At 37.5% G+C, this 9,255-nt stretch overlaps 2 protein-coding genes across 2 annotated transcripts in view; one reads left to right on the plus strand and one right to left on the minus strand.

The window, feature by feature from the left end:
* BMP3 (bone morphogenetic protein 3) overlaps window positions 1-2,336 on the plus strand; it is a 55,969-nt gene extending 53,633 nt beyond the window's left edge. The window contains exon 3 of the mRNA XM_044681610.1: window positions 1,938-2,336. Within this exon, the coding sequence (XP_044537545.1) occupies window positions 1,938-2,336 (399 nt within the window). The remainder of the gene's footprint in view (window positions 1-1,937) is intronic.
* Window positions 2,337-2,404: 68 nt separating this feature from the next.
* Window positions 2,405-9,255, minus strand: part of PRKG2 (protein kinase cGMP-dependent 2) — a 103,342-nt gene continuing 96,491 nt past the window's right edge. The window contains exons 15-18 of the mRNA XM_044681611.1: window positions 6,262-6,384; window positions 5,369-5,431; window positions 4,042-4,108; window positions 2,405-2,500 (exon numbers count right to left, since the gene is read on the minus strand). Of these exons, the coding sequence (XP_044537546.1) occupies window positions 2,405-2,500; window positions 4,042-4,108; window positions 5,369-5,431; window positions 6,262-6,384 (349 nt within the window). The remainder of the gene's footprint in view (window positions 2,501-4,041; window positions 4,109-5,368; window positions 5,432-6,261; window positions 6,385-9,255) is intronic.

Raw genomic sequence — 9,255 nt, forward strand, 5'->3', positions numbered from 1 at the left:
GAAAGGAAAGGAAAGGAAAGGAAAGGAAAGGAAAGGAAAAGCAGTGAGAAAAACCAACTATGAGGGAAGGGAAGAAATATTTAGATACTGTCTGCTATGTACTAGACACTGGATTAAGCAACTTTTTTCTCATTTGATCATCACAACTCTGGCAGGTAGATACTATTATTCCCACTTTATAGTTGAGGAAACCGAGGCAGAAGTTAAGTGACTTGCCCAGGGTCACACAGCTAGCAAATTTCTGAGACAGGATTTCAATTCAGGCCTTCTGTCCACTGAACCACCTACGATATATATATACTATAACACAAAAAATTACTTAGATAATAGTGGATAATTATAGACATGGCAAATTTACTGTTGGGTTTTTTTTATTACTCATGTTCTCTAGGAGTTACATCTGGGAAAATTCTATGAGGAAAATGTAGCTATTAGAACTATACAGATAATACATCCATTTATTATGCTGGTAGTGTATCAATTTAAATATATGCCTACATACATATGTATTTACACGTAAGAAAATTACAGTATATACAAACCAAGTGGGAAAAGGAAAGCGTCTTTAAGCCCCTCAGAGGTTCATCTATATCTCCATCCTATTAAAAATGGCAGTGCTATATACAGGACACACTTTTATAAAATGAATTCCATAAACAAAATGTTTTCTTTGGTTTAGCAAAAGGATCCCAAATGGGACAACTGGTCCCACTAGTTCTCTAGTTAAGCATTCCTGACCCAGGACTCTCTTGTGACGGCTGGTCACTGTGGGGAGGGAAGCCAGAGCCGACTTTCTCTGCTCCGGAATTGGCACTTGGAACCGCTCTGTGAACATGTAGAACTATCGGATGAAAGAGCCGACAGGTGATCTCACAGTGCAAAGGAGGACTCTGAGTGGTCCTGCCAGAGAGGGAGAGGCGAAGCTCCACTCTCACGGTTTTTCCCACTAGTAGACATTCAAAAGAATTTACTAATATGAATTTATGTCATTTATGTTGGTCTTAAATGATGTCATTGATCTTAGTGATCTGTCATTTGGTAGGGCAGCAGGGAGAAGGGAGTGGAGTTCACTTAAAATTCTGTTATTTTATCAAATTCCTATCTTACTTCCAAATTTTAAAACAACTAGAAAAAAAATACATTCATCCCTCAGTTGTCTTTATAAGGAATTATTGACTAAATGGTGATCATTATGATCAACATAATTAGATTTTCTTTTAAATTAATTATAGTGATAGTCTTTTCCCTTTGATTTCCTAACAAGGACATTCAGAGACATGGTTAAAATATTTCAAAGCTCCAGAGTCAATTTCTTGAGCTAGTGAAACATTTCTTTTTTTTTAATGGCCAATAAATGCCTTTTCAATGTGTTTTTTATGTCTTGTTTCATTGTGCTTTTTACTTTAAGTAGGAGAAAAAATATTGAAGGACATGAAGTAGAGAGGAGAAGGAAGTATTTCTCCATTATTCAAAGGAAGATATTCCTTCTCCATACATTGTCACTTCCTTTAAGCTATTGTTTTATTTCCAATAAGGATTATTTCTAATGAAAGTATCAGGGCTAATCACAGAAGAATAGAAGTATTTTCTCCCATAGGAGCTCATATTACAGGCTCATGTCATAAATTCAGAACTGGAACCTCAATGCCCATTTAATCCAATCCTCTCATTTTACAGATGAAAAAAGTAAGGTCAGGAGAAAATAGGTGACTTGCCCAAAGTCACACAGGTAGTAAAGTAAGTAGAAAATATAGGATCTGAACTCAAGTTCTCATATTCAAAATTCTTCTGTCTCACTTTTATAACTACATTATATATTTTATGACTAAATGAGTGGTATTTCACTAAAAGCAGAAAAGCCTAAAATCTTCAAATCTGTTTTCCAGCATCTGCATTTGATAAAAGGAATTAGTTGGAATTCTCATTTCAGACTTCAGGGACTGAAGAATTTCTATACCATCAGCCTCTTTCTATCTGCTGGTAACCAAACCATAGTTCCCAAGAACTCGCCATTCCTAGCGAGCTGCAAAGAGCGCTATGGGGCAGCTTTCCTCCCCCTGCACGACGCTAGCTCTCAAATATGTTCTGCTTTTGAGGGACTCTTGGGAAAGGAATATGGGAAGGCAAGTAGAAGGCAGAAGAAAGTGTGCTTCTTCCCCAAGGATTGTTTTGGGGTAACCTTCAACATTTCAAAAAAAGCAAAGTATGTTGTCAATAGACACCGCGGGCAGCTGGCAGCTTCTCGTGTAGACACCGAAACTCAGACACCTTTCCAGGGAAGCCTGAATCCTCCTCCTTACACAAGACATCCATGTGAAATGACTTCATACTGCTAGGGGGCATTGAGGTGAGGGCAGCAGCTCTTCTGTGGTGCACAGGAAGCAGAAAACTCTCCTGCTTTCCTTCAGAAGTCTTTATCCCAACCCGACACTTCATCTGGGGGGATTCCTTTCTCAGGTGGATAGTTGTCAAAGTAGCTGTGATCTATGGGCCCACTGAGCTAATAGGAAAACAATGAAAGCAAATGTAAATAATATCACAGTGTCCCAAACGGGTGGTTCTTAGACCGATAAAACAGTGATTTTATGCTACAAGTGCTATTTTTTTTCCTTATTGAAAGAGAGCACAAATTCACAGCAGAATATCTGAATCATAAATTCAAATTGCAAAAACACAAGTTTTACACATAATTTTTCTGGCCAGACCTGTCATTTCACTGGAGTGGATTACCTAAGGTGTCAAAAAACTTTCTACCAGTACAAACTGACCCTTCCCTGCTGCTCACAATCTCACACAGGGACAAGGCTCAGAGGCAAGAGTTGAATTTAGCTCTTTAGATTCTGAGGAGACACTATGTCTCTCTTTTTTTAGAATTAATATTATAAGTTTATCATTATTTTTATTACAATTTTATAATTATACAATTATAATTACTATTAAAGTTCTATAATTAATATTATAAGTTGTTTCACATAAATCCAAAGTTTTATATAAATTCATACTATGGAGAAGAGATAAAATGTTAAATATATATGTGTGTGTGTGTGTGTGTGTGTGTGTGTGTGTGCCCTTCCTTTCTATAACTCCTCACCACACAATGACCAAAAGAGTTTTTTTTTAAAGTGCTTTGGGGCACTAGATGCTCTATTTTTCTTCTTCTTGAACAGGAATTTATAACAAGTGCTGAGGCTATTTCCAGGACATACATTAGGACTACTAGGCCAAGTTAAATGTCTCAGAACTTTCAGATCTGGCAAAAGATCTTATAGATTCTAATCTAGAATCTATGAACTTAAAAAAAAAGTTTTGATAATCATATTTCAACATTATATTGAATAATATTCAAGAATTATATTTCAGTCCTTTGCGATCCTTTGGATTTTATCTGATGCATTTAAAAATATTATTCTGAGAAAGTATCTCCACTTCCCAGGTCACCAAAGGAGTCCACAACCAAAAAAGTAAAAAAAATTCCATTCTTGGAACATGTTCCCAACTCTATTGTAAGGAATCTTGCTATTCCATGTGATATGAATAAGGGTGCAGTGAGAAAATCTGGATAGTAGGCCTTTTCCCCCCTCTAAAATACTTTTCCTCTAAAAATATTAAATTATATATTACTAAAATTGATCACTTTTATCATGCAAACAAAATTCATATTACATTAATTTCTTCTACTTCACTTCCAGAGTTCTCCAACATCCACTTTCCCTTGGCCTATCCTCACTCTTTTCCCCCCTTCTACTCTCAGGCCATGGATTAGCCTTTGTCTATGGGCTCTATCAGTATGTTTTACCCCAAAAGATGTTCTCTGGCCAAATCAGTCTAGAAAATACTGCTTTTAAAGGTATACGTCAACCATAACCCTTTCAGCAACCTTCTGATCAAAGTGCTTAGGAATAAAAGGGCCCCTTCACGGTCCCTTAAAGCAGGGAAACCATTCCTCACAATCATTTATCCCTCTCCAGTATGTTGTTTTTTTTTTAATTTAACAATCTATGAAAATAGTTCCTATGGAAACTTAGAGGGTGGATACAGTACCTCCCTTTTTAAGGGTGACGGCAGGCTTCTTGCCTTCAGTCCCTCCCAGTTAAAGCCATTCAGCCACCTTGGAAGAAATTTAAAAAAAAAATCTTTTTTAGAATATATTATATAGATTAGAATACATTAGAATATAACATTGTTTTTTGAACTCAGGTGATCTCCTCCCTGTTTTGAACATGACAAGAGCACAGTCTCAAGGCACTTTCTAAGTAAATCACAGACCAATATGAATGAATGAAACAGACCTAAAATACCTTCTGGAGCGAGGGCCTTTGTCTCAGTAGAACTCTTTTGTTAATTAAGGCCACTGGCACCAAAAGGACAGTTTTATAACAGCAGAACAAGTTTTTACACACATGGATGCAGTATGATTCTCCTTTAGAGGGCTCTGCACTCTGGCATTCATTTTGAGCCACTTCTTAATAAAAGAGTTACAGAAGAAAAAGCAGAGTCAATACAATAAGAGAAATCTTGTTGTCAGCTGGCCTTAACTCCTTTTCTTAATGTTTACTACTCCTCTTATAATAAAAATGAGTCCATTTTACCTGTCTGGTCAAGTATCTATCATTGAGATAGGCAAAAGGAAATTTTGAAGGTCCATATGATTCTGTTAATCTAAGTGAAACTATGCGAATAAACTAGTCTAGTTTAGAGTATGACTTTTATTTAAGTCAACAGAGGTATTGGAGGCCAATGTGGGTGCTAAATCATTTGACTAAATCCATCACATAATCAGTTAGAGTAGATTATTGCTTAAAAGAAGAACCAGCATTTTGAAATTTTACAGTATCCTTATGAGACTTTCCTTTTAAAATGCATATCATAGGAATAATATGACATACAACTGAGATAATAATTTAAAGCTTTATGTGCCAAAGTCCTCAGAAGAAAACCTTAAAGTAAATAAACCATAATAGCAAAAACAATATAGCAAAGTACTATTTTAGCAACTATTTCAGCTAACCTTCTTGGCTACTAACATCCCTTCCTTGAACTCAAGCTTTTAAAAATCATAGAAAAGGATAAAGAGTTTATTATTTGGGGGCTTTAAATGGTGCTTCCCAGTAGGGCACACTAGACTAGCTATGAACTAGTCTAGTTCAGTGAAATACAAAAGCTATATATTCTGAAATTATTAGAGGAATTACTTTTAGTTTTATTATTACAACAGTGCCCCTTGATATGACAAAGAAGATTCTGGATGATATCCAGAAGTATAAACTCTATTGACTAAAAAGTAGCATTTGGCTCAATAAGAAAAGCCATCAAAATAATGCCAATATATTTTACTATTTTTCTGAGCAAAAATAAATGATCTTGGTACCTGTGCCTCTTAATGTCATTGATTCCATTTTTCAGGTTTCCCAGCCTTTCTGTAGGATTTTGCCTTTAAAAAAAGTTTATAAGAGGTTATAATATTTCACTTCAGTTAAAGTCAATTTTCCTTCTTTCACAGACATAAGTAAATTGGTGTGTCTTTATAGCAGAAACATTGAGCTTGCATGTTAATTTTTCTTGTGCAACATTATTTTGGTTATTGAGTATATCTGCTGAAAATTAAACAAGAATTATAGAAATGTTCCATTATAAGAGTTAAGAGCAGGATTTTCTGAAAAAAATGTTTTTATGTGAAAGTGTAAAATTTGGAGGCTTAAAGCAAAAAGAAGTTTGATTAAGTCTGCTATAGATTTTGTGAGACTTTTAAAACACTGACACTCTTAGACTAGCAGAGATATAAATCAATCACTGCCTTATTACCTAGAGTTCAGAATTCTCTGTTGCACTGAAACAGAGAAATATATTTCTAAAGATAATCCTGACTGATATAGAAACTGTCCCAGTAAGAACTGCAGCTACCCAGGCAGCAATCACGGTATTATAAATGTAAAGTAAAATGTAGCCCCTCTTTCTGTAATTACAAAGTTTAGATTTGTGGGTTTGGGAGCAAACATGACTTCATTTATGTAGGGAACTATTTCATGTCTTTTGGCCCTCCGGGGCACTGAGAATTTAAATGACCTGCCCATGGCCACATGGGAAGCATCTATTAGAAGAAAGACTTGAGCCAGCTTTCTACTCACTGCAAGGATGCTGTCTCTCGGTGAACCAGAAAGACATGTAAAATTAACCAAAAATTTTATATTGTGAAAATGTGGAGACAACTTCTTATAAATAAGAGGCTATTTCAATGATCTGTCACTGTCATTACTAAGCTACCTGCAAAGCCGCCGAATCAGATCTTCAGGGCGCCTTGTTATCTTCTTAGGAAAATCGATTTTCTCAATTCCTTTGAGAATCAAATTATAAGTCATCATTTGGTCAATCCCAGAAAATGGAGGGCTAGAGAACATTAAGGACAGAAATAATTTTTAACACTTCCAATTAAAAAACATTCAAAAGACCAGAGTACGAAGGGTCAAACTCAATCAGAAATAAAAATCCTAAGATTTAATATAGGAATTATTTTTAGGGCTATACCTTGGCATACACACACACACACACACACACACACACACACACACACACACACACACATTATGGTTATTGTTTGGTCTTAAATGTAACTCAGATTACACTTAGACATTTGGCCTAATGGAGAGGTTTTAGACCTTTAATCTCTGACTCTACTATTGACTGAAATGAGGAGGTCGGAGTCCTTTAGGGCAGTGATATCCCCGATGTGGTCTTAAAATGGAATGTTAGGTAACTTATTGTGTTTCTATTGCATTTCTATTTATTTTGTTAAATATTTCTATATTATATTTCAATCTGGATTGGACTACATTTGAGAGTGTTGGCCCTGGCCAAGTATTTGACACCTCTGTGTTAGGATGCAGAGTCCGTTTCATTGTCCCTGCCCTCAGATCAGTGATTAATTTTGGTAAATCACTAATGAATTGATACTTTTCTTCTTCTAGGGCTGAAAGAGCTATACTTATTAGAAAATGTTACTTGCATCAGTGGAAAGTAAAACATTCTATGTTATTTATTTTATCCATGGCAACCGAATAAAATCAGACTTTAAAAATCTTTCTTTAATACAAACCAAGTTCCTCTTCTAAAAATCCTTTGCTTTTAAAATAAAATAAATTTACTTTAAGTCAAAGACAATGATATTTTCTAATGAACTATCCCTCCCAAAGAGCCATCTCTTATAACAGAAAGGGGGGGGGGGGAGGATGGTTCAACAAAGTAAGCAACCCATTAAAAACTTGGACACTATAGGAAGTGCTTCTTTGGGACCAAGCTTATTTATTACAATTTACAATAATACAGTCACACTAATTACTTTGCCTTTTTTCTTTTTAAAATTTATTTTATTTCATTTTCAATTCCAAATTCTCTTTCCAACCTCCCTCCCTCATTAAACAAGCAAGGAAACAAAACTCATTACAAACACATATAGTCGAACCAAATGTCCATGTCCAAACATGTATGTATATGTGCCTATATTATGTAAAAATTGTGTTTGGAATTGTGCCCCGGCTGAATTTTTCTTCCAGACTTTGCCTTTAGATGTTTTTTTAAGTCATTTCCTTCTTTTGGATTTTTGTCTTGAATTTCTCCATCATCCTACTAGCCCTCTGTGGCGAGATTATTTTTGTTTGTTCCATTCTCGCAGTATAGTTCTTGATTTTCTGACTTTATGTGAAAGATAAACTGCAGACTTCTGAGGGGAAAGTCTGAACTGCTCTTCAGCCCTCTTGCGTCCTGCGGCTGCTTTCGCATGTCAGATGGAGGAGCTGCACACTTTCAGGGCTCCTAAAGTGATGTAACCTGGAGTAGCCTTTTCACCGCCCTTCTGGTATGAGCTCTGCAAGCTCTGAAAATGAGGTTTTTTCCTAATTAGACTCAGCATCTTGAAGGCTTGAAAGGTTGAGAGAGAATGAACTACAGGATCCTCTTTAGTCTGGAATTCCTGCCATGATTACTCCGTTGCAAGCTTCTGTATTGGCTTAAGCCTAGACTTGAGTCCTTGCTGTGCTCTGAAGACCAGAGTTACTATTGTTTGCTTCTGAATTTATTTCTCATTTGGTTCACAGTTAGGACTCATGATTGAATTAAATTATTTCTGATTCTTCTTTGTCCAATCTGTTCCACTGACCAATTTTTGTATTTTTAAAAACTCTTATCTTCTATCTTAGGATCACATACAAGACAGAAGAGCAGCAGAGGCCAGGCATTCAGGGTCAGATGACTTGCCCAGGGTCTCACAGCTAGGTCAAATTTGAACCCAACATGGCATTCTAGCTACTGTGCTCCTTAGCTGCCCCAATTTTTGTATTTTTTTAACCAGTCCCCAAAGGTTCTGATGATAAGGTATGAGGAGGATGCTGTACTTATGATTTTATTGGTAGGAGAGACCCAGATCAGGAACCCTTCTCTACCAATGCAGGCCGACCTTCTCTGCAATTTAGATTGTTGGTGAGCTTCCTGGAGCCCTGAGACATTAAATGACACCTAAAGTTGCAGAGTTTGGGAATGTTTGTACATTTTGGAAAGCAAAACTTGAACCCAGGACTTTGGGATTCCTATTATCCTTCTCTATGCTTACTTTACTTCTTCATTCTTTTTCATTATTTCCTTTGATATTATTAGGACCCCTTATTCCTCCAAATAGTTTTAATTATTATTTTGTCTACTCCTCTAAAACAAAGGCGTCAAACACGTGGGCCACCTATGACCCACGACACTCCTCAGGGAGGCCCAAACTAGATTAAAATGTAATTGGAAAATATTTAACAAAATAAATAAAAACACACCACTGCCTAGTGGTTTTCTAAAGCCTCTCTGCGGCCTGAAAGGAATCTTATATACGGCTCAGCAGCCATTTCCGTTTGAGGATTTTGGAGGACTGGATGCACCCAGGGGAGACCTCAAGCTGGGGAGCCACTGCGAGTGGCCTGGGGGCCCCTGGAGTCCGTGTCTCAGAATCCAGCTTCGAAGGCTCGAAGCGCTCCCTCGTGAGCCCTGCGGGCGGCGTGTGCCAAGCCCCGTGGGAGAGGGGAGGGGCCCAGAGACCAAAGCACAGTCTGTGCCCCCCAGGAGCACCCGGCCTGGGGGGGAGGGCAGCGTGCGCAGGGGCAGACTGGGGGGGCGGGGCTCTGGGGAGGCCTCAGGGAGAAGGAGGCCGCTAAGCCGAGCCTTTAGGGAAGCCAGCCATTCTGGGGACAGAAGGAAGGAGAGAATGCTCCCCCCTCTCTCCCCCCC

Source organism: Gracilinanus agilis, chromosome 6 (genome assembly GCF_016433145.1).
Source record: "Gracilinanus agilis isolate LMUSP501 chromosome 6, AgileGrace, whole genome shotgun sequence".
Classification (NCBI taxonomy): domain Eukaryota; kingdom Metazoa; phylum Chordata; class Mammalia; order Didelphimorphia; family Didelphidae; genus Gracilinanus; species Gracilinanus agilis.